This window comes from Macadamia integrifolia, chromosome 3 (genome assembly GCF_013358625.1).
Source record: "Macadamia integrifolia cultivar HAES 741 chromosome 3, SCU_Mint_v3, whole genome shotgun sequence".
In the NCBI taxonomy this organism is placed as follows: domain Eukaryota; kingdom Viridiplantae; phylum Streptophyta; class Magnoliopsida; order Proteales; family Proteaceae; genus Macadamia; species Macadamia integrifolia.
Window position 1 is genome coordinate 22,050,213 of NC_056559.1, and position 25,210 is coordinate 22,075,422.

The 25,210-nt window shown below is 38.2% G+C and overlaps 2 protein-coding genes and 1 long non-coding RNA gene across 3 annotated transcripts in view; 1 reads left to right on the forward strand and 2 right to left on the reverse strand.

The window, feature by feature from the left end:
• The first annotated feature begins 1,046 nt into the window (after window positions 1–1,046).
• On the forward strand, window positions 1,047–4,523 carry LOC122073030 (monogalactosyldiacylglycerol synthase 2, chloroplastic-like). The gene is made up of 8 exons (XM_042637512.1): window positions 1,047–1,469; window positions 2,021–2,193; window positions 2,594–2,755; window positions 2,848–2,989; window positions 3,123–3,341; window positions 3,447–3,509; window positions 3,615–3,689; window positions 3,965–4,523. Exons 1-8 carry the CDS (start codon window positions 1,215–1,217, stop codon window positions 4,223–4,225), a joined length of 1,350 nt encoding a protein of 449 aa, XP_042493446.1. The 5' UTR covers window positions 1,047–1,214; the 3' UTR covers window positions 4,226–4,523.
• Window positions 4,524–7,459: 2,936 nt separating this feature from the next.
• On the reverse strand, window positions 7,460–8,312 carry LOC122074909. Its single transcript, XR_006139088.1, has 2 exons — window positions 7,802–8,312; window positions 7,460–7,769 (listed from the first exon to the last, which is right to left on the reverse strand). It is a non-coding gene; the product is annotated as an uncharacterized LOC122074909 (long non-coding RNA).
• Window positions 8,313–10,289: 1,977 nt separating this feature from the next.
• The window catches only part of LOC122073827 (ER membrane protein complex subunit 7 homolog), a 26,899-nt gene continuing 11,978 nt past the window's right edge, over window positions 10,290–25,210 (reverse strand). Inside the window, exons 4-7 of the mRNA XM_042638480.1 lie at window positions 11,752–11,815; window positions 11,557–11,673; window positions 11,329–11,437; window positions 10,290–10,693 (exon numbers count right to left, since the gene is read on the reverse strand). Coding sequence (XP_042494414.1) covers window positions 10,602–10,693; window positions 11,329–11,437; window positions 11,557–11,673; window positions 11,752–11,815 — 382 coding nt within the window. The 3' untranslated portion in view covers window positions 10,290–10,601. The remainder of the gene's footprint in view (window positions 10,694–11,328; window positions 11,438–11,556; window positions 11,674–11,751; window positions 11,816–25,210) is intronic.

Genomic DNA, 25,210 nt, shown 5'->3' on the forward strand with positions numbered 1-25,210 from the left:
AACTAAACCAAACCAGTTTGGTCCACTACCAACTTGATATGCTTTATAGGAAAAGATCGGTACTTGATCGCGTGCCCTTATTCCCAGACACAAGGGTTGGGAAAAAGATGACTTTGCCACCTAGTTGGATGCCTTTGCATTTCCCTTGGTTGGTTCATGCTTTGGTTGAATAGCCACACGACCAAGTAGTGATACCTAATTTGTTATTTCTTATTAAAATTGGGGAAAATGGTTTCTTTGGAGGAGTGTGAGAGTTGTGTCTAGACATATTACGGGTGAAATGATTGCCCTAACCCCATGAAAGACAATAATGCATGTCCTATCGATCTTCTAAATGCGCTCCTGTTGGCCCATGTGTTCGTGCAAGGCCATGCTCCCGAATAGAGAACTCTTCCCCTTAAAATTGTTTGGGAGAAAGAACCCTGCTAATATAGTATTGTCTATGCCAAGACACAAGCAGACATGAAAGGACCATTCTACCCCTCATCCCATGCACTGAAGATGTTCCCACATGCCCTCTCGTTGCCCATGTGCCTTAGTGTTGCCTACACCAACTGGTAGGGTTCTTTATCCCAAATTTTTATTAAAGAGCGTGGGCCCGTAACATGGGCTTCATCACAAGTGCAAATTAGGTCATTTCTCACCAACCCAGGTGAAGCTTTGTTGCAACTTGCAACCATAAGTGCGAACTGAACTACAGCTACAGGCAAGTAGTGCCTTCTCCGGGTCTATAGGAGGAGGTTTTAACTTGAAAAAACCTATTTAAGACAAAGAAAGGTGACTTGGTCTCTTCGCCAGCTCATCTACATGCCTTCAAGTTAACTGGGACCCCACCACCCACTAAGAGAAAGTGAAAAATTAAAAAATAAAATAAAAAAATAAAAATACACTGTTAAGAAATTCCAAAGATGCGGATCTTCTATGGCAAAGAGTCAGAAGATTCCAAAACTATGGGCGCATCTAACGGTTAGAAATCCCAGTTGCTTTTAATTATACCGGAATCATTCGGGAATATATACCCGGCGTTTCCGCCAGCTTGGCCTCTTACAAAATCTCTCTCAATCCAACTCAACTCTCTCGCTCTCTCTCTGGTCTGTATCTGTTCTAGCAAAGTTGATTCTCCTGGGAAACTTGGGTGCTTTTCCCGGCGGTCGATGCCGGTGGCGAATTGGGTCTGTTTTTAGTTTGGGGGGTTTGAATTGGAATTAGCGGATATGGTTATGTCAGTGGTGTCGCCGAGGAAATTTTTCAGAGATACTTTGTTTCAGAGTGTTGGAGGCCATTATGGTCAACAGAAGAAGTGTTCTTATGGGTGTTTTGAGGATGAAGGAACGGTGGAGCTTGTGCAGATTGGAGCTGAGAGGACCAAGAATGTGTTGATATTGATGAGCGATACTGGTGGTGGTCATCGAGCTTCAGCTGAGGCCATCAGGGACGCGTTTAAATTGGAATTTGGCGATGAGTATGAGGTAATGGGTTTGTTTCCTTTCTGGGTTTTGATGGGTTTTTATGTTTATTTTGTTTTTTTCTATTTGGAACTTCTTGGTTCTTGTCTCTTTAATGGGCTCTTGATGTTTGATCATGTTTTGGAAGCTCCTTGTCCTCAGCTTGGTTGTTCCTTTCCATCTCTATTTGGCTTCTATTTTTAGTTTCCTATGGATGATATTCTGGATTATCGTGCTTCTTCACTTCATTTAGTCACATGGGAGATCCAAACTTCCTTATCTTCCATTCTGTAGAGTTGAATCTTCTTTCTTCCTAAAAAAGGAAAAATGAGGCAGCTTGAATGGTTTTTGTATTTTTTAAATTTCCCATTGATTCTTAATGTTCCATTCCCGATGTTTAAGGTCCTCTTAGATGATGACTTTTGTCTTTCTGTGTGTATTTGGCCCGGTCCTCAAGGGGCCTGTTCAGATCAAATAATGGCCAAAGTTTTTTTGTTTTTTTTTGGTAGCTCTGATGCTTTAAGATCCTATAACAATCTTTATTACTGATTATTTGTCCCTCCATCTTGATTCAGGTTGTTGTTAAGGATGTGTGGAAAGAATACACAGGCTGGCCATTGAACGACATGGAGAGATCATACAAATTCATGGTGAAACACGGGCAACTCTGGAAGGTTGCATTCCACAGTACCTCCCCTAGATGGATTCACTGTATGTATCTAGCCGCCATGGCTGCCTTCTATGCTAAGTAAGTTCTTCTCTTCCAGTCCTAGCAACCTTTCTACCTATCAGTCCAAACTACCAAGATTACCAATCAGTCGAAACGACCAAGATTTTGTCATTTCTTTTTTGACCTACAATTGAGTATCAGGCAATTTCCAGAGGAGCTGTTCTGCTGCCTTGGTTCAGCATCAATTTTTAAATAAGAATTGCTTGAATCTTTGTCCTTGTAAAGAAAAATTTTAGATTTTTCGTCTTTTATATGGCATTTCAATTATACACTTCTCCCCCTTTTGTCACCAAATTGAATACTGGAGGCCCAGACTCCAGAGTGATAGACATTCTGGTTTTCTTTAATTGATGAGATGCAAAAGCCTTTGATGATTTCTTTTATCTTACTCTAACTTCTCTCTGTTTTGTCATTGAAGAGAGGTGGAAGCTGGTATGATGGAGTACAAACCGGACATTATCATTAGTGTCCACCCTCTCATGCAACATATTCCTCTCTTGGTGCTTAAATGGCAGGGCCTTCAAAAGAAAGTGGTATTTGTTACAGTCATTACAGACCTCAATACCTGTCATCCGACATGGTAAATTAATCACATTTTAGACTCAGTTCTTCTAAATTGAATCCTAACTTAGCTTATGCATATTTTGAAGTAGAAACTTTCTTTTTATCTAGGTTTCACACTGGTGTCACCAGATGCTACTGCCCATCAGAGGAGGTAGCCAAGAGGGCTTTGCTAGATGGCCTAGAGTCTACTCAGATACGTGTGTTTGGCTTGCCCATCCGACCTTCCTTCTGTCAAGCAATTCTTTCTAAGGTTTGCTTTAGGACTGATAACTTACTAAACGTTTCCTTTTTTCCCCTTGAGAGTAGAGAAACTGACATCACATTTGCTTGGGGTTTTGATTTTTGGTTACTGTTTTGTTTGTTTTCCCCCATCTATTATACAGGATGAGCTAAGAAAAGAGTTGGATATGGACCTTCAATTACCTGCAGTTTTGTTGATGGGAGGTGGTGAAGGGATGGGTCCTGTGAAGAAAACTGCGAAATCTCTTGGAGAAGCATTGTTTAATAAAGGGAAGCCAATTGGACAAATTGTTATTATATGTGGCCGTAATAAATCCCTTGCCTCTACCTTAGAATCAATCGAGTGGAAAGTCCCTGTGAAGGTGACGCATTGCTTCTTTGATGAATCCTAAGCCAATTCATAGTCCATTATTGGCATGCCATCATTGGTTTGGCTTCCTGATTAAAACTTTTATCTATTGATCCAGATAAGAGGATTTGAAACGCAGATGGAGAAATGGATGGGTGCTTGTGACTGTATCATTACAAAAGTTTGTTCCTCAGTTCTTATGTGCCTGAATTTCTGTTTTCATACTTTCATTATTACTTGCAGAAACCTCAAGCTTGTGGATTTTTTGCAATTTTGGTTTTTATAGGCAGGGCCAGGTACAATTGCAGAGGCTTTGATAAGGGGGCTTCCCATTATCCTCAACGACTTCATCCCAGGGCAGGTCAGTGTTAAAATGGATTACCTTCTTGACTCTGACCAGTATGAAGAATTTAGTGGAATTTTATTAGCTTAGAATGTGGACTAGAGAAACAATATTCGTTTAGTTAATACATTTAAAAAGAGGAAGGCAGCATTCTATATATATTTCTATAGGCTCCCTCTGTATTCTCATGTGTCAACACTTCCTTGCTGAACTTAAAATGAATTACTTAGGTGACTGCATCATGGATGTAAAGTATTAATTTTGTTTCCTGCCTTTGTTTGGCATTATGGCAGGAAGTTGGAAATATCCCTTATGTTGTAGAAAATGGAGCTGGTGTATTTTCCCGTAGCCCAAAGGAAACAGCTAACCTTGTTGCTGAGTGGTTTAGTTCCAAAACAGAAGAACTCAAGAAAATGTCTGATAACGCATTGAAGCTAGCACTACCAGATGCAGTGTTCAACATTGTAAGGGACATTAATGATCTCGCACGTTCACGTGGCACTCCAACCAGCATCCCTTATCCACTGACCTCGTCAGTCTCATACCCAATCTAATTCAATACATCTTCCAACTGGACTAATGCATATATCCTACACATTTTCCATGTACAGCTAGTTTTCATATCATTCTTTGGCCTCAAGTGGCATTGTTTGCTGATAAATTTTGTAAATTTTCCCCTAAATAGGCATAATGTTTTTTCTTTCTTTGTTTCTAGGGTTTTAGTTTGTATTGGAGTCCCTTAGGATGTGTTTTGAATGATGGGTGTCAATTCTGTATCTTATATTGCCTGAGCTTCCTACGTGACTTTGGTTTACTGCTCATTCAATTGCATTTTTCTGTTGCCTTACACAATATTCCTGCTGATTTGTCTACTCTATGATGTGAAATTTGCTTGATCTTGATGAATGATACCTGTCTTTTAATCTTACTTAACACGTTTCGTCAGCGACCATGGTAAAACCATCCATAAACCCTAAATCTCTGCTATGACAATAACAGAACTGTGAGGATGATTGTTACAGCATATATGATCAGCATTCAGATATCAGTTGTGTGGTTATATTGGAATGATGGGAACCATAGCTACATGATTATGACATAATTTGAATCAATTTGCATTTAATTCATGTTTAATAAGGAACTGGTCACTACAAATATCTTTCTCCTCTTATTAGTCAAAAGAAGATCCTCTGCACTAGCCACATATAGAAGTTGTGTGGTTAAAATCAGTGCATGACTTACCTACTGCCTTGCATTTTTCGTATGGGAGAGAGTTCCCCACGACACCACCAGTGTGAGAAGGAATTTACACGTCACACGAATAGTAGTGCAGAGAATAGTATCATCTACATGGGTCAAAGTAGAAGTAGGGGAGAGGGTATCGATGTGAGCCTCACATCTTCATGATTTTCTCTTAAAACTGATCATTTGAAGGGGAAAAGAGGTTGGTTTTTTTTTTTTTGCCACCTGGCAGAGCTGAACTCTTGCCACTTGGAAAGGTTGGAATGGGCATAATCTAAAGAAAACTTGGATGCTAATTGAGTTGTTACTTCAAGCATCAAAATTTCAGAATCGTTTCAAAACAGAAACCTGTTTTGAGGAATACCACAGCAACAAACCTTTTTTCTGTTACTAATATTAGATAAAATAAGTTGAGTGTGACATTGTGCGGTAGTTGCTTGGGGGTTTTCTCACTTAATTTATTATTATTTTTTAATTAGAAAAATTATTAATTTTTTTTTTCTAAAAATAGCTTTTAAATAGTTTGGATGGTTTTAAGTGGATTCCTTGTTTTTTTTGTTGTATATGAAAAAACATGGGACACACATTTTTTAGAAAGTACCTTTTTCTATCACTTTTAAGTTTAGGAAGAAGTTTTCTTACACTACACGATGATAACAGTGATTGTTTATTGTTTGGATCAAAAGTGACGAGATGAAACCCCACACGCACCTCACGCGCCCCCTCCTTAGTGGTCGATACCGTGAATGAGAAACCGTCCACCATGACTTTTGGAAAACTCGGTCTTTTTAGTGCCAAAAGAAATATCTGAACACAGATACATCTAAGAAAAAGGACCCACTTAGGCCTTAGCCACCTAAATATCTCTCTTGGACTTGGTATAAACCTCAGAGATTTCGATGATGATCTATTGATTAGATCATGTGCACTTATCTTTTGACACGTGTTCATTCATATAATGCCTAGTGTCCAGCCACCACTTCATTATTTGTTAATTCTGGATGATCAAAACCGCCAACAAACATAAAAACAAAAGTTTGGTCAATGATAAGTCAAAGTATTGATATGTTCCTTTTCAAACATTACCGGATGACATAGATAATGTGTTGTTGATTCTGATCGTTGGATTGAGAGAACATGATTTATATTTGAAATTTTTTTTTTATTATAAAAAATGACATTTTAGATGGAAAAAAATCATGAAAATAAATAGTTCAGATATATCTTAAGGCTTTAAAAATATCATAAACGGTCGTGACATCAATAACTAATGAAATTTCCTTCGGATTTTGAGTCTTAGGTCATGGGGTAGTTCTCATTCCAAAAAAATAAGGGGGATGGGGAGAGAGAGTTTTCTGTCTTGGAATCTACACCAATGCAGAGGTTAATGAGAATGCTCATGAAAACATAATTAGGATTTTTATCTTTCCTAGGGGTGGAATAATCATTTTGTAGGTGCCTATGTCTGGTTGCGTAAGCCATACTCCTAAACAGAATCTTTTCTTTAAAAAAGAATTTAATGAAAAATCCTTGTTCCAATTGGTGTAAGCCTTTTGGAAATGTTGTCTTTTTTCATGGAAATGTCGTCTTTTTCCAACAGCTAGCTTATGTACAAATGTTCATTGGATGAAAACCATTTTATATTTCCAGCATCTCACCTCAAGTGGCCTGGCTGAGGTAAGCTAAGCTTTTTTTTTTTTTTTAAGGCACTGTCCAAGGGGACTTTACTCATGCACACACGAGAGGGGGGGGCGGAGGGAATGCATGTGACAGGAGTTGATCCCTGGACCACAAACCTGACATCTGCTCTACAAACAGAGGTTGAAACTAGTGCGCTATGCACTGGATTCACAATTAAGCCAAGCTTAGCCTTACGTGTCTGGCAGTGTGCGCCAATGAGGAAAAAATTCCGATTATGGCTTTCCGTGATTGGGCTTCAGGAGGCAACGGTTTAAAAATCAGAATCGGATCAGTTGAATCCATTGATTTAGATCAGAGTCAATTGTGATCGACATCAATTCCATTTCTAAGCACAGCCAATTCTAGGAGTTTTGCGACTGAATTGCTGGGTTTCAATTATAAGGGACCAATTCTAGAGTCATTGAAACCAATTCCAAAGGCAGGTATTGGATTTAGAATCGACAGTGATTGATTCAATCATCAATTTCAAGTTTAAACTCCTTGGTAATGTTGTCCGTGTGACCAGCTTATAATGATAATTTTTTATAGTGGATCAAACTTTCTTTTTCTCACAGTAAAGAGAGAATCTCTTAATCTACAGGTTCTAATAGGTTGGATGAGATTCCATTGAAAATATTTTTTTTAGGAAAAAAATCCCAGGGCAATACAAAATCTTTAAATCATACTCCTAATACTGCCACCACGTTTGGAAACAAGTTTGAGTCTTTTTTTTTTTTTTTTTGAACCAGCCGACTCGACCAATGATAGGGCAAAGACTTCCTTCCACTAGACTACCAACCCTGTTGGCAGTTACGTGATATCACAGAGGATGACAAATTAGAGCAGAAGCTGTTCAACAAAAAATCTGGAAACAAACATTTGATGATTTTTATTTACTTCAATCTAACAAAACAGACCAAAAGGGAAAGAATTGGTAACCTCATTCTTCTGCTGCTCAAGATTTGACATAGTAAATTTATCAGAGTGGAGTGGATCATAGTTGTCAAGGTGTCCGCTTATAAATACCATTACTACCATATCTTATAAATACCATTACTACACTTGCATCACTTTTTTCCCAACTCTCTCTCTTTCTCTCAAAAGTTAAAAAGTAGTTGTTCTTATTCACCAGGAGATTATCTCCTAGAATTAAGTAAGAAAATAAGACTTGAACACCTAAAAGATGTAAGAAAATAAGACTTGAACACCTAAAAGATCGGGCCCTGAGAAAGAAAATAAAAAAGGGTCCCCAACAAATGACACAAGAGTTTGATTTTCCATCCCATTTAATTACAACCAAAGGAAACAACAGAAAAATAAGTAAAAATATGGTCTCTCTCCCTCACAGTGACTTCTAACTTCTAAGGGAAGAAGACACATGGGGACTTGGGACTTTGGTCTCTCTCTCTCTCTCTCTCTCTGGGCAAGTTCATCTACTATCCTTAATTAGCTTGCATGCACAATAGTACTACAACATGGGAAGAAAAAAAGGGTGGTGGTAAACTCAAAAAAGGGCAGAAGTAGTAGTACAGCAGCAGCAGCTACAAAAGAGGGCAGGGAAAAGTGAAACTGTCCAGTCCAGCCATTCCCTTCCCACCCAATTTTCCTTGGAATTAATAAATAATAAAGAATAACAAACAACAACAACAAAAAATACTTAATAGGAGTGACCGAGTGAGTGAGTGAGAAACTGTCACCAAGTCCCCTGTTCCTCACCTTGTCCCCCCCATCCCCCTCTGTATCATCCAAAAAATAAACTATTAGTTCCTTCGACTCTCCATTTTCTAATTTTTTACGGTATAAAGAATAAAAGGCACAAATGAAGGTCTTTCTAAAAGAATCAACTATATCAAACTTTAATTAAAATTAGAAGCCAGTGAATTAATTTTAGATGCTCAATTTTCAAATTTATGATTTTTCTAAAAACAAAAACGAAGACACACCAACAAAAGCAGGCTTTTGGCAGATCGGAACAGTTGTATGAACCAAGGAACTGGGCCAAGTGGTCAGCCACTGAATTTTTGGACAAGGATGCATGAGGTTGATTCTTAAGAGGCCAAGGGCTGTTTCAGACCTTCTGAAGGGACAGATATTAGCCCTTGGCAATCATCTTGTAATTTACTGCACATAATTGAAAAATCCAACTTCCTGATATTGCTGCACAGTATAATCAGGTTCTTTTATTAAGATACTGATCACGATTAGTATATTGAATTAGCCATTGAAGCTGTTGCCATCTTGAGAATTGAAGAGAGAAGCTAGCTTTTCATAATTAAACTGTAGTCTGCACTGACTTAAGAGATATGATAAACATGTTAGATCTTGCATTGTGCACCAATGATCCCTGTTACACATCAGGCTTCGGCTAGGCCATGGTGAGAATTGCAATCAGTCCGGAATCAGGTAATCAACTCTCACCTCGATTCTAAGACCACAGAATATCAAGTAACCCACCAACCGTTACAATCTACAAATTGATCCAGAGACATTATAGTAATAATAATATTCAGGAAGAAAAGAAAACATTCAATATCTCGACCAGCAAAGAATTAGGGAAGAACAGCAAGAACATCAGCAACGGAAACAACAAACAGAGAACTTAAATCCATCAGAGATCAACAAGACAACCCTCAAATCCACACAAATTAGAAGGAATCAGACATTAGGGCCAGAGATTACCCATTAGATATCAACAAGATAACCCCCAAATCCCCACGTTACAGAGATTAAATCAGATATGTGAATTAGTGCTTGAAATGATACCTGAGCTTGACGATTGTACTTATCGCTGCAACTCTCCGTTGCTTGACGAGAGACACAGAGAGAGAGAGAGAGAGAGAGAGAGAGCAGAGAATGCTGAGCTTCGAGAGAGAGCAGAGACGATCGCTGGAGCTTCGCGAGAGAGCAGAGACGATCGCCGATGCTTCGCGAGAGAGCAGAGACGATCGCCGATGCTTCGCGAGAGAGCAGAGACAGTCGCCGAGCTTTGTGGAGAGTTGCAGCTTGTGGAGAGCTGCAGGGAGATAGGAGGGGGTAGGGCGTCGGGACTCGGGATTTCACAATTTTTCCCCAGACCTTGTTTCAAGAAACTGAGAAGTAGCTAAAAGGTATTTCTCCATTTCTGTTTCTGGGAACAAAAGTAGATATAAATTTTAATTTTTATTTCATAAATAGGTGAAACAGAACAAAAAAATCAAACAGAAAAAATGATGTTTTTCTGTTTCTGAACACAGAAAAATGGAAAAACCATTTCTAAAAACAAAATCAAATGGGCCCTAAATGTCCAGGCACCTTGGACTTCTTGGTCACCTCGTTAGTTTCGCCTTACCTTCTTGGTTTCGACTTGCTTCCAAGCTCTCGCCAATGCCTCCTAGACATCATGAAAACATAAGTGAATGCCGTCCCTTCTGGTTAATATAATCTTAATGGGTATTTTTTTTCCTTTTTCGATATATATATATATATATATCTGAATGTCTACGTAATAAGTGATGTAATGTAGTTGATTTAGTTCCCCCGTGAGTTTTGATTGCCTCTGGTGTTTTGTAATTCAACGTTCTTTCTCAGGGTGCCCCAAAATAAATAAAGTTCACTTTGTTTAATAAAATTACATCTTTATCCAAAAATTCCAAAGAACCAATCTTTCAAAAAGAAGATCCACCTGAAATGAAGACAAACAAGAAAAAAACAAAGAAGGGAGAGAAAGGAAGAGAATAATATAGAATTTGGGATACTGCAAACAGAGAACAATCGAATGTATACAGCCCCCTCCTCAAGTACAGACCTCCAAAAGGAAAGAAAAAAGTCTTGTTTGACGAGAGATGTCTACATTTTTAGCTCTGGGTAAAGAGTTCACGTAATTCAACAAAACCACGATCGAAACTGAGCCAATAAGTTCAGAATTTGCGAGAAGCATTTGGTTCATTACACCCTTAATCCACCCTCCTCCAAGTACATAGCCCTCCAACTCAGATGAAGTCCTCTTTTATATCGTGGTTAGAATTCGTCTCAGCTCCTTCCAGCTCCTGGCAACAAGTTGGCAATGGAGGGAACCCCTTGGGTCCTCATTTCTTCTTGAGCACGCTTGATTTCTTCAGGATCTGAAAACAAGTAGATTGATATAATCACTAATAGCACACAAGAAGAAGACAGAAGAACCTCATATTTGAGATCCACGGCACAAGCTGCAAAAGTACGTTAAGCAAGCAGAAACTGGCAGCCTGTTGAATAGTGTTTCACTCTTCATAATTCTTGCAAATAACCAAATGTACACAAAACAACAGTGTCACAAATATTCAAGGAGATACAGACCCACAGATGTGGTTGCACCTAGAAGATCTTCTAGGCTGAAGTGGGCTGATCAGAGCCCGCCAACCTATTGAATGGTAAAATCCCTCCCCTCAAAAAAGAAAAGAGAATTCCCAAAAGAAAACGGGGTCAATGATTGGATGAAAGAATCCGGATGTGTACACCAGTAGCAAAGGAAAGAATCTTTACATCCATTAGTCCCTTATGTATTCCTCACAAGAAAAAATAGCTTGGATCCTGTCTGCTAAACCCTGTCCAGTTGGGCAATCCACCCAGAGTTGGGTGTAAGCATGACCAAATAAAAAGGTTCTCATGGGAGAATAGACACTAAAACCTCGACAGACCATATCCAGGTAAGTCCCAAGTTGAGTACCATGGATTGAGAATAAGACCGAAAAGAAATAAATTAAATATAGGAAAATCGTACCCATGTTCTCCATTAGTTTGGGCATGAGAAATACAACAATAAGCATGAAGCCAACCATCAGACCCATCGGGCTCTTTATGAGGGACAATACGGAGAAGGGTTCCCTTATCTGTAACGTAATAGGAAGAGATATATCAAAATGAAGTCAATCCATGAACAACAATTATCAGCAACAAAAGGATGTAGCTGTAAGCCTGTAAGACGACCCATTTTTTAATCAGAACCTACCTCAAAATATTGTTCCTCTCTTAAAGGCTCTAGCACCAATTCACTTAGACTCCTCCTGTTCTCTGTCAGTGCTGCCTGAACTTTACCAGGGTTTCTAGCACTGACATCGACACGTACCTGAACATGAAGTATGCAATCTCCATGATTATTTAATGACCTGGGAAAAACTGAGAAATACAAAGAGAAGAAACCTACCGGAGAAAAGAAATAACCAATTGCAGCAACTTCAATTAGATGTGTCCCCGCTGGCACATTGTAGCTTTAAGTATGACAGGTTAAGGAATAAAAATGCAGACAGAATGACTAACTAAAAATCATTCCCAAAAAATATAACAGAAATTTGCATTCTATATAGCTTACCCCAAAAGAAAACTGCATTCCATATTTGAACTATATGCTTCTACATGGTTGAATGAGCAGATGGTAAAGACTAAAGAGTGCTCCATAACCAATCAGTCAGATCCAACAACTAATTCAGTACAGATAACCAAGGCTATTACATGATTGTCTATTGAAGATTACAGAGATTTTATATTGACCTGCCTATTACAGGCAGTATTTCTGGATAAGAATTTTATCTCGTTTTCATTATCACCAGGGGAGTTGCAACAAAGCCCAGCTGGAAGCTGAACCGTTCTGGGGGGAGGGGGGGGGGCAAACCATAATGGAAAAATAATCTGTTGTAAATATGGATGTAATATGGGTGTAAGGGTAAATCTGTTCTATAAGGGTATTATAGTACTTGTACCTTATTTCACTTAGGCACCGTTTGATAACGTTTATGCTGTTTCTGTATCTAGAAGCAGCAGAAATGATTTTCCTCATTTCTGGGAACAGAAACGGATTTTTTGGTGTTTGACAAACCTGTTTCTCGGATCATTTTTTGCACACATTGTTGTTTGACAAGGTTATTAAGGCGGTGAGGCGACCTAGGAGTTTGAAGGTCTTTCAGAGCGCTTTGGAGATAAAGCGGGCCTAAGGCGTCACCTAATTGAATAAAGCGTTCTTGTGTTATTTTTTTTATAAAATAATTCTATTTGACTCAAATCTTAGTTGAATCCTACTATTCATATGCTAAATAAATATTAAAGGTTCATACTTTCTACCAATGCAAGATATTTATTAAGAAAAAAAATCAATAAAGTGAATAAACTAAGTTCATCTTCATCAATCATCAATCATCAATCATCATCATAACATATTAATATATAATATAAATACATAATTATGAAACAAAATTATAAATATAAAGAAAAGAAGACTTAAAATATACAAGAATTTTGAGAGAAGAAGGGAGAAGATAGAACTCCATTCACTGGTTGAATTGAGAGAAACATGCAGGAACAGAAATATAAAGTAAGGGACAGAAATAGAAGATAATGGCAGATTTCAGATAACTTCATCAAAATTGACCTTAATAGTTAGTACCTTAAGACCTCCATGTCTATTTGTAAAAAAGGAAGAAGAAAGAAGGAAATAAAACAAGGGAGAGCTCGCCGTAGGATGAAGAAGAAAGAAGAAGGAAAAAAAACAATTAGAGCTCTGAGCTCTCACCGTATGATGAAGAAGAAAGAAGGGAGAAGAATGAAGAAGGAAGAAGAAGAGAAAAAAAAAACCAGCTCTCACCAGTCACCGTAGCATGAAGAATGAAAAAGAAAGAAGATGAGAAAAAAAAATACAACATACCAAGAGAGGGGATACGAAGCTTTGTCGGAGGCCGCCAGAGAAAGATCCTTGCCGGCGTATTAAGAATCGAAGGAGGAAGGCTCGTCGTCGACTAGTAAACCCTTGAGAAACCCTTGCAATTTGTGAATGTGAAATTGTGAATCGTGTCTTTCTTTTGGTTGAGTTTTAGACTTTAGTTTTAATAGCCTTGATCCCAAGCATCTCAAGTGTATTCTTCTTCATACACTTGCCAATCACGAAATAATATTTGGAATCTATTTAAATCAGTTTTAAAAATCAAGTTATTTTTAAAATGTACATAAGGCAGACGCCTTTGACAAAAGGATAAAGCGACGCCTAATAGCACCTTATTAGTTAAGGTTGTCACCTTATGAACTACAACTAAAGCGGCCTACTGCCTTACCCTCTTGGAACCGCCTTAGCGCCTAGGCGTCGCCTTACCAGCCCCTTGGCAACGCTTTGATAACTATGTCGTTTGATAATATCCGTTTCTGGAAAAGTTTCTTGTGGACATTGCTAAAAACATTAATTACAGTAAAATTGACTTTAACTCAAAAAGAAGGCATAACCCAGTAAGGTCCAACATCATTTTCCAAATTTTAAATTTTGCACATTTTACCCTACCTAGTATGTTTTTAAACTAATACAAAATTATTTAGAACATTATATTAGTTATTATAGTCCCAATCAGTCAAATGTCTATAATAGAATGTGTTAAACAACGGGCATTCAAGGATGTACTATTTGCCTTTTTTGTTTAAGTTAAACCATGGTTCAAGAACTCGGTCGAAACCTGTGAAATTTTGTAGGTTTCAACCGTATCCCTAGGGGTCGAAACAATGTCCTATGACTTTTAAAAATCACAGGTTTCGACATGTTTCGACCAAACCAATTGGTTCGACCCTTTGGGTGGAGCCAAGTCCTATATAAGTTAATTTGAAAAGAAACCCAAGCCTTCTTTAGCAGAATTCGACCCTCTTCTTAGGTTTTTCTCCTAGGAGTGGGGAACTTGGGGAAACAGTGGATATTTCTATTTTTTGCCCAACAAAGTTGAATCTAAGGGTGGTTCTTGCTTCATCTACATAAGAAAGACAACTTGGACAAAAAAGGCAAGTCCCAACTTCCCCAAAAATAATTTTTTTATAGGATGTACTTGTAAATAGAGTATAATTATGTAAACTTTTTTATACATTACATAGGAAGACCCGATCTACGCATTCACGGTGGCCGAATTTTTTTTTGCATGTTAATGTTTTTTTTTTTTTTCTGAAAATGCATTTATCTACAACATATTTTAGTCAACAACTAAGCGTAATGATTACCGAACCTTTGGTTCACCACACAAATATGACTTTGCGTTTTTTTTTTTTTATAAAACTAATGATGTGAATGTATTAGAAATGCCTAAAATAGGATGTACACAAAAAAAAGACAAAAAAAAACACTATTTGGGGATCGAAACCTAAGTTTTCACCAAACCAGAAAAAATAAAAACAAAAATTGCCTGGTTTCCTCAAAATTTCCCAGGTTTCGATCGAAATTTTCCCTAAGGATCAAAACCCGATACCTGAACCTTAAGTTAAACTTGTTAATTGCATCAAGGATATCTGTAAAAATCTGTCTTTGCCTTTGAGTCTTCCTTGTTTTTAGAATTATTTTCTTCTCCTCCTCGCCTTGTATTGCTCTTTGTAAATATCCTTTGACAAAATCAGAGGTGGGAAATGATGAAGGTGAATGAGTTTTCATTTTCAAGGTTCCCGCACAATCGGATGAATGTGAGCTATGATTGGTATTAGAGGAACTGCTATTAACACTAATTCATCTGAAAAATTTACAACTTCGATCTTGGAACTGGAGATCAAACACAGAGGTTATTTTAAATCACAATAAGGAAACTCTATATCAGTTTCTGTATAAAGTAATACTCCAGTTGATTTTGGCAACAGCCAAAATCTTTGGCTATAATTTGCTTCAGTCTTTACAATGCGTACCTTACAATGTCCTTCTCCACATTCACATATTCTAAATTCATCCACCCATATGAAAAAAATATAATGTTTTGGACATTTGAAGTATTACCTACCAATATTAGGACCTTGTTTTGTTATGAATCCATTGCACAATGCATTGCAAATATCACATCTAGCCATTAAGGTACCACTGGAAGACATAAACAATGCATATCATAATTAAAATCTCAAATACCAACAAAGGCATCCACAATCTAAAAAAGTAACATCCACAAGAACTAAACAATAAAAAATAGACATATTAAACATCATCCACATCTGTACAAGTACCATCCAAATCTGTAAAATTAGATAATACATAGACTAACAAAAAAATTTAGGAATATCCTTAAACATATCATGGTCCACCTAATGGAATTGGAGCCATTCCTTTTTATATAACCAATTGATTTGCTATATTTAAGCGTATTATAGACATCTGTCTAGCTCCTTCTCTCTGGGACATAGTAAAGGTGGAAGCATCAAACCTCTGATGATTGGTATTGAGTTCATTATTTGCATCTTCTTTATGTCTAAACTGATTGAATAATTCATCTTTAATCGACTATTCCATGATGTAGTTATGGCACCCACAACAAGCCAATACGATCCTTGTTTGGTCTTCGATATGGTATGCCTTCATATTTAGTAAAATTTGGATTCTATTTTTCAAGACACCAAATGTTCTTTCAATCACATTCTACAGAGATGAGTGCCTGTGGTTGAACAACTCCTTGGGTGTTCATGCCTTCTTGGTCCTCATTTGTCCCCTCAAAAATCAAGTGATATCTTTCACCTCAGAATGGTATTAAGTACCTAAGTTGACTTGCGCAACCTGATTCAACAGCATAATACTTACCTTGAAGTATTATGGAAATACGTATATAATTAGCACTCTTTCCATTACACAATTAGAAGAAAAAATTGATAATAATTCAAATAATTCTACCTAGAGGATGAGGAAACCCAAGGGTATCATTTGTTCTTGTTTCTTCAAATACCTTTGCATCATGTGCACTACTTTCCCTACCCCAATACACAAATGTCAAAACGCATATCGAACGAACATAGACATATAACATTCTGTGTGATCAAAGTCTTCCGATTTCGATATAGTGTTTGCTCAGATCTAAGGATGACTGCATTAATATAGGTTTGATCAATAGCACCAATGCAATCCTATATGGTATATACAGGAAATTAAAGTTAAGGGTATTGTACCTTCAACCATCTAGCGAAGAAACAATCAAGCCACCAAATTTTCACGTACCCCTTCAGAGATTGCCAACGACCCAAAATTTTACCCATTTTTTAAGGTAATCTCAATCTTTAACTTGAATTGCTATATGTGTGATAGTGATGTTTGAAGGTACAATACACTTAACTTTAATTTCCTATATATACCCTATAGGATTGCATTGGTGTTATTGATGACACCCATATCAATGCAATCGTCCCTAGATCCAAGCAAACACAATATCAAAATCGAAAGACTTTGATCACACAGAATGTTATGTGTGCATGTTCGCTCGATATGCGTTTTACATTTGTGTATGCGGGTTGGAAATGCAGTGCACATGATGCTAGGGTATTTGAAGAAGCAAGAACAAATGATACTCTCAGGTTTCCTCATCCTCCTACAGATAGAATTATTTGAATTATTATCAATTTTCTCTTCTAATTGTGTAAATAGAAAGAGAGCTAATTATATACATGTTTCCATAATACTTCAAGGCAAATATTATGCTGTTGACTCAGGTTACGCAAGTCAACTTGCGTACTTAACACCATTCTGAGGTGAAAGGTATACCTTACTCGACTTTTGAGGTGACAAATAAGGACCAAGAACACCCAAGGAGTTGTTCAATCACATGCACTCATCTCTGCAGAATGTGAACGAAAGAACATTTGATATCTTAAAAAATAGATTCCAACTTTTACGGACTATAAAGGCATACCATATCGAAAACCAAACAAGAATCGTATTGGCTTATTATAGGCTCCATAACTGCATCAAGGAACAGTCGATTGAAGATGAATTATAGACATGAACAAGATGCAGATGATGAACTCAATCCCAATCATCAGAGGTTTGATGCTTCCACCTCTATTATATCCCAGAAAAGAGGAGCTAGATAGATTTCTATACTACACCTACATATAGCAAATCAATTGGTTATATCAAAAGGAATGGCTCCTATTCCATTAGGTGGACCATGATATGTTTAAGGATGCTCCTAAAGTATTTTGTTAGTATGTGTAATGCCTATTTTACAGATATGGATGATATTTAGTATGTCTCTTTTTTATTCTTTAGTTCTTATGGATTCTATTTTTTTAGGTTGTGGATGCCTTTATTGGTATTTGAAACTTTAAATATGATATGCATTGTCTATGTTTTTCAGATGTCTTCCAGTGACACCCTAATGGCTAGATGCGATATTTGCAATGCATTGTGCAATAGATTCACAACAAAGCAAGGTCGTAATATTGGTAGAGAATACTTCAATTGTCCAAAACATTATACTTTTTTCATGTGGGTGGATGAATTTAGAATATGTGAATGCGGAGAAAGACAATGTAAGGTTTGCTTCGCAAAGACTGAAGCAAACTATAGCCGAAGATTTTAGTGTTGCCCAAAATCAACTGGGGTATAACTTTATACAAAAACTAATGTAGAGTTGTTTTATTGTGGAAAATATTGTCCTAATACACTTTAAAATAACCTCTGTGTTAGACCTCTATGTCCAATATCAAGATTGTAAAATTTTCAAATGGATTTGTGTTGATATCAGTTCCTCTAATACCAATCGTAGCTCACATTCAACCGATTGTGCAGGAACCTCAAAAATTAAAACTCATTCACCTTCATCATCTTACCTCTGATTTTGTCAATAAATACTTACAAAGAGCAATACAAGACGAGGAGGATAAGAGAAGAATTCTCATAAGTGAAATTGAAAACTCAGAGGAAAAGACAAGGATATTTACGGATATCCTTGATGCAGTTAAGAAGATAGACTTAAACAAAAGCGGCAAAGATTGGGCCTGTAATAACTGATATAATGTTCTAGATATTTTTGTATTAGTTAAAAAATATACCAGGTAGGGTAAAGTGTGTAAAATTTAAAATTTGAAAAATGATGTCAGACCTCACTGGGTTATACCTTCCTTTTGAATTAAAGTTAATTTTGTAATTAATGTTTTTAGCAATGTCTGCAAGAAACGTTTTCAGAAACAGCTGTCATCAAACAGCAATGTATGTAAAAAACGATCCAAGAAACAGGTATATTACACCAAAAAATCCGTTTCTGTTGTTTCTAGACATAGAAACAGCATAAACATTATCAAACAGTGCCTCCGACTTGTTCTATCAAATTTGTTTTTGGAATAATAAATCATCAGAAATTTGATTTTGTCAGTCTAGACAGTTAATCATTTGTCTCAATTGAACATGGAATCACACGCAAGATCAGCCGAGATCTGACTAGGGGTGCCAATCTCTCTGTGGTAATCTCTTCAACCATCAAGAGCCTTCTCCCTAATTCTCCCTCTTCTTTTCTGCAATCAAATTTTTTCCTCTCAGGGTGCTCTCCCTAAAATCAATTTTTCCAGGGATTATTTTTTCCCTGTTTTGATTTGTGATGTTGAACGCGGTTGGTACCCTCTTTGCTTCCAGCATGTTTTAGCCTCCTTTCGTCATCCTACCTGCATCTACTGATTGGTAACTATGTCAGACCTTACCAACACATTAACTGGATCTAAAGGGATGAGCTTTAGAATACAACAGTCTTTTCCTTCATTCCCTATGAGCTCTGTTGGACTGGATGGGAGCAATTATTTGATGTGGTTGCATTCCTAGTACCTCTCCATCGATTCACGCGGTTATGCCTGCTATTGTTGGTGCTCTTCAGAGAAGTGGAGCTCAGATAATTCTTTGGTGACATCCTTCCTCCTCAACTCTATGCAACCATATATTGCTCAGGGTTATCTCCTCTTGGATACTACTGCCAAGAACTGCAAGACTGCTTAGGATACATATTCCTAGGGGAATGATGCACAGTTCTATGAATTGCGCAAGAAATTTCATGAGACCAAGCAACAAAACCTAACATTGTCTCAATATTATTTTGAGTTACGAAGTTTGTGGCAGGAGTTGGACTTTTATGAAACCTTCAGGCAACTTGTACTATAGATGCTACTCGATTTCAGAAGCGGGAGAAGTTTCGGTTAAATGACTTTTTGGCTGGTCTATATTCGTGCCTAAGTGCTTAGCCGTAACCCATTTCCCACCTTGGAACACTCCTATTCTCTGATTCAGTTGGAGGATAGCCGTCACACTACTATGTCACAACAACAGCCCACTTCTCAAGAACGCTCTGCTTTACTATATGGGCCTAGGACACAGCTTAAAGGTGGCTCTACCCATTCTAATGATTGTTCGTTTTTTAGAGCGGAAGCCTATCAAGTGTGAATACTATGGTAAGGAACGTCATATCAACGAATTCTGTTGGAAACTTAATGGCTGACCTACTTCATCTCATCTCACGTGGCTTTGATCGTGGTAAGTCCTCTCAGGCCAATCAAGCTAAGGCATTTTAGCCTGCCCCAGCCGGTATTGGCTCCTTTTCCCTCTTTTTCCAGTATTCTCCTTGTTTACGTAAAGACAAGGTTTAGGTAGCTGGCAGTTCCCTCTCATTTGATTCTAGGAAGGGTTCTGTCACTTGTTCTCCCACTTTATCCTCTGCTTTACATCATCTGGATTTTTCTACTAATCTTCTTTCATTAGCCACCTCACACTGATTTTAATTGTAAAGTGACTTTTTTTTCCTTTTCACTGCATTTATCGGAGAGAACGATTGGCTATGGTAGAGTGTATGGTGGTCTCTATTTGCTCAATGATAACATCTCCATTGTTCGTCAAGCTCACCATTCAGCTTCTACTTCAGCCCCTTTATATGAGTTGGCTCTTTGGCATAGAGTGGTTGGGTCATCTTCCTATTGCCACTGGAGTGAAAGTGTTTTCTACTTTATTTCGGCATTGTAATCCTGAAGGTTTTTTTTTTTTGGTGACGCTTGCATTTTAACAAAGTAAACTCGTTCTACCTATTCCAATTTAAATAATAGAAGTACCACTCCTTTTGTTGATCCATTTTGGTGTGTGGTGCCTGCTCGTTGTGCTTCTATTTCTGGTTACCGATGGTTTGTTACATTTATTGATTGTAATACGAGGGTTAGTTAGATCTATTTGATGCAGCACAAGAGTGAAGTTTTTAACTATTTTCAGCTCTTTCATAGCATGGTTCACACCCAGTTCAATGCCACCATCAAAATTCTCCGGAGTGAACAGCAATGAATATATGGATGGTTTGTTTTTAGACTTGCCTTGCCACACGGGATTTTCTCCATCATACAAGTTTTGTTGATATCCTAGCTCAAAATGATATCGTTGAACGCAAGAATCACCATTTGTTTGAAGTGGCTCGATCTTTGTTGTTTGAGATGCATGTTCCTTCACAATACTAGAGTGAATTCGTATTGATAGCTTCCTTTCTTATTAACCAAATGCCAACCTAGGTCCTTGACTTTCATACTCCACTTGAGGTTCTCTAGGGCTCAACCACTACTTATTCCACCAAAGGTGTTGGTTGTGTTTGCTTGGCCCGAAATCACCATCTCCATGACAAGTTAGATCCAAGGGGGGGTCAGGTGTGTGTTCATTGGTTACTCTACTACTCAAAAGGGTTAAAAGTGTATCATCCTCCATCGTGTCATGCGTACTATGGATGTGATCTTTCAAGGGTCTGCTACCTATTCTTCCCCAACACCTCTTCTAGGGGGGGGGGGGGGGGGGAACGTTTGTTTGGTGAAGATAGATTTTCCATCTCCTTTTGTTGTTCCCTTGACCCTCCGACTCAACTACCCTTAGTTCTTTTAGTTCATAGGAGCCTTCAATTCAGGGGGAGATACAAGACACTGGCCAACCCACAGTGGAAGTGTATGTTCATCGGAATTGTGAGCAGAAAATAGATAACATCATAGCTCCACAAACTCTACCCAGTCAACTGCCACCTCCTAAACCCAGTGCTACTCCATCTGTAATCTCGTTACTGAGTCTCCTAGCATTTCTGATCCATCTCTCGACTTACCTACCTATTGCTGTCCATAAAGGGATGAGATCTTGTACCCAACACCCTATTGCTTAGGTGGTGTTGTACAAATCTTTGTCCCCTTCATATAGTGCTTTTGTGTCCTCTTTATGTTATGTCTCTCTTTCCCATAATTTGTAGGAGGCTTTCACAATCCCACAATAGAAGGCAGTCATGGTTGAGGAGATGCAAGCTCTAAAGAAGAATGATACTTGAGACTTGACGTGTCTTCCTTCACACAAGAGAACGGTGAATCGCAAGTGAGTGTTTGCAATGAAGCAAAATATGGATGGCATTGTGGATCGATACAAAACTAAGCTGGTCGCTAGAGGATTCATTTAGACCTATGGTCTTGATTATCAGGAGACATTTGCTCCGGTTGCAAAGATGAATACCATCCCTATGATTCTTTCATGTGCAATGAATCTAAGATAAGAATTGCAACAACTTGATGTAAACAATGCATTTTTTTCACAGAGAGCTTGAAGACGAAATGTATATGGAAGTTCCTCCTGGATTCTCTTGTGAGAAAACGAAAGGGAAAGTCTGAAATCTCATGCGTGCGCTCTATGGTTTGAAGCAATCTCTTCATGCTTGGTTTGGGAGAGATTCTATAAAGCCAATGAGTTTGTAGGCTACACTCAAAGCCATACCAATCATACATTGTTTATCAAGCGATCTGGTTCCAAGATTGCCATCCTGGTTGTTTACGTTGATGACATTTTTATTATTGGCAGTGATATAGTAAAAATATCATGTCTCAAAGCCTACCTACGTCAAGAATTTGAGATCAAGGACCTTGGCAAGTTGCGAAACGTTCTTGGCACTGAAGTTGCCCACTCCAAGGGTATCTTTCTATCTCAATGGAAATGTACCCTTGACCTTTTATCTCAGATCGGAATGCTTGGTTGCAAGCCTTTGGACACACTACTCTTGAAGCCAATATTCATCTCTCTAGTAAGAATGGTGATCCAATGGATAAGAGACAGTATCAGCGATTAGTTGGGAAGTTGATCTATCTATCCCAAACCCGTCCATGCATTGCCTTTGTTGTCAGCCTGGTTAGTCAGTATATCCATGATCCTCATTCCACACATTCAGAAGTTGTGCATGATCCTACATTATTTGAAATTTGCACCAGCATAAAGGATATTTTTTTCTTCCATGGTCACCTATGGGTTGAGGCCTTTACAAATGACGATTGGGCCAGCTCTCCTGACGATCGAAGATCTACTAGATATGGTACATCTGCAGGTGGCAATATGATCACTTGGACAAGTAAGAAACAAGTTGTCATTGCTCGATCTAGTGTTGAAGCTGAATTTCAAGCCATGTTTCATGGCATTTGTGAGTTGATGTGGTTCCAAAGTCAATTGAAAGATCTTGATCTCCCCATTCTGATGAGGGGCCGTAGGGAAGAAGGGATGGGGGCCTCGGGGAAGAAGGGAAGAATCAAAGGGAGGGGAGGAGATTCACACGACCAAGCATAACCACAGCTTCACCAAAAATAATTAATTTATCATTCTCTACATGTCCATCGACTACAACCAATATATAGAGAATAAAGACATGAAATTAGAAACTCTACTAACATAGTATCTAGCCTAAACTAGGAAATAACCATAAAAGAAAACTAATGCAAAGGAAATAAATCCTAACTCCTACATTCAAATCTGGAAAATAAAAGGCATGAAATAAAATACTAAGTAACTACTAATTTTATTTCCAACCCTTGTTGGACCAAAACCCTGAGCTAGACCGGTTCTTCTTGGCTCTTGACTTCCAAAGCCAGTTATGTTAGTCCAACCAGGTAAGGGTAGCCGTATTTGCATCAACTCTCCTCCTCTAAAAAGAACTCGACTCTGTTGAGTTAGGAAAAGGACTGAGGAGACCATTTGAAGGAATACGCTGAATGAGGAACGATCCCACCATCTTCTTGAGCTTAATTTCAGGGATATCTTTGACAGGATGAAACTTCATAGTTTTGTCGGCATGCTTGAAACCATAGGTATTGGCATAGCCACAAATGCTGTACTTTCTTGTCAAACAACCAAGCTCGACCAAGAAGGATATGGCACACCTTCAGAGGGAGGACGTCACATTGGATTGTATCCTTAAATCCACCAATAGAATATGTGACCAAACACTTATCTATGATTTTGAGATTAGTGTTGTTCACCCAAGCAACTTTGTAGGGATTTGGATGTGGCTTTGTCTTCAATCCTAGCTTACGAACAGCGTCTTTAAAGACAACGTTAGTGCAACTACCTCCATCAAAAACCAAGTTTAACAACTGGTCATTGTACTTCACACGAGTCTAGAAAATACTACTGCGGTGCCAATCTTTATTGTCAATGGCCTTTTGAGTGGTCAACACATGATAAATGACATAAAAAGGATGTTGGTCTTCATCACTGAGAGTGTCATTGACTTCAGCTAGCGCACGCTCTTCTCTTAAATCAACTGTGTCAGAACCAAGTTGCTCTTCGGGAATATATGGTATAGGAGAATCTTTATCAATAATAGCAACCAAATGGCTAGGACATTGAGCACTGATATGTCCAAATCCATGGCATGAGTAGCACCGAACTGTAAATTTTGTTGCATCAGAAGGTATATCTGAACCACACAGAGGGGGTGAGTATGGGCAAGTAGGCCGTGATGATGCCATTTCAGAAACATGCCGAGGTGGAGAATAAGGCCGACTAGGTCGTGAAGAGGCCATAGATGTAGCACTAGCCGGTGGTTTGTTAGATGACCTTTCTTGGGTAGGAGGCTGTTGCAGGATGGAACTAGTACCTCGAGGAAAAGTATCTGCAAAATTTCTCTAATTGCATGGGTGTTTCAGACTTTCCTCAACTTGATACGCTACTTGCACGGCGTCTTCCATAGTAAGCAGTCAACTAGATGCAAGGGCAGCACTAAGTTGAGGGTGCAAACCATTACGAAATTGTCACTAATACTTCTTCATCCCACTCAAAATTAGAACGAGTGGCCAAATAATAAAATCTTGCAACATATTCTTCAACGATCAAATTCTCCTGTTTCAACTGTGCAAACCTGAGATGCATGTGTTGCTTGTAATCAAAAAGTAAGAATCTCCGGTTCACGACTTCATACATTTCAGCCCAAGTAGTGACTAAACCAATGCCTCGGGTTCGGTTTTGTTGCTGTTGTTGTTGCTTGACCCACCAGACTCGGGCCGTGCCTTTCAATTTAGCCTCTGAAAACAGGATCTTTCGGGTCTCAGTTAACCCATACCATCTAAAAAATATCTCTAAGCTGTGAATCCAGTCAAGGAACAAGTCTAGATTGTCTCCATAAAATCAAGAACATCCAATTTTGCTACTCATTATGCTCCATCATATCTACCAGTTCCATATTGTGGTGGAGGTGATGGTGGTGGTGGTGTATGATGTGGTGGCGGTGGTGGCAGTGGTAGGGACGGATCTTGTGGAGTGGTGTTGAAAGAATCCCCAAATTGAATAGAACTCTTTCCTTTATTTGCTACCATCAAACAATCAATAGAAACTTGCATAGATTCCATCATTATCTTAAGGGATGTGACAGTGGCTCAATTTTTGTATCAGTTTCTCCTTTATAAGAGTTTAGCTGTTGAACAACTTAACTATTGGCCACCATGATGATGACTAACAAAATAGCACTCAAAGAGTAATGGCAAAATAGTAAATAAATGGAAACTTAAAGGAAAATGGCAGAATAGTAATTATTTTGGTTTTTTTTTTTTGCAAGGATGGCAAAACTGTAAATACTGAAATTCAATTCAAGTTTCAAAAGGATGCCACGTGT

Coding starts and splice junctions, on each gene's coding strand:
- LOC122073030 (XM_042637512.1), top strand. CDS start 1,215: ATGGTTATGTCAGTGGTGTCGCCGAGGAAATTTTTCAGAGATACTTTG. Junction 2,194..2,593: donor ATGGCTGCCTTCTATGCTAA/GTAAGTTCTTCT, acceptor TTGTCATTGAAG/AGAGGTGGAAGCTGGTATGA. Junction 2,990..3,122: donor GTCAAGCAATTCTTTCTAAG/GTTTGCTTTAGG, acceptor TCTATTATACAG/GATGAGCTAAGAAAAGAGTT.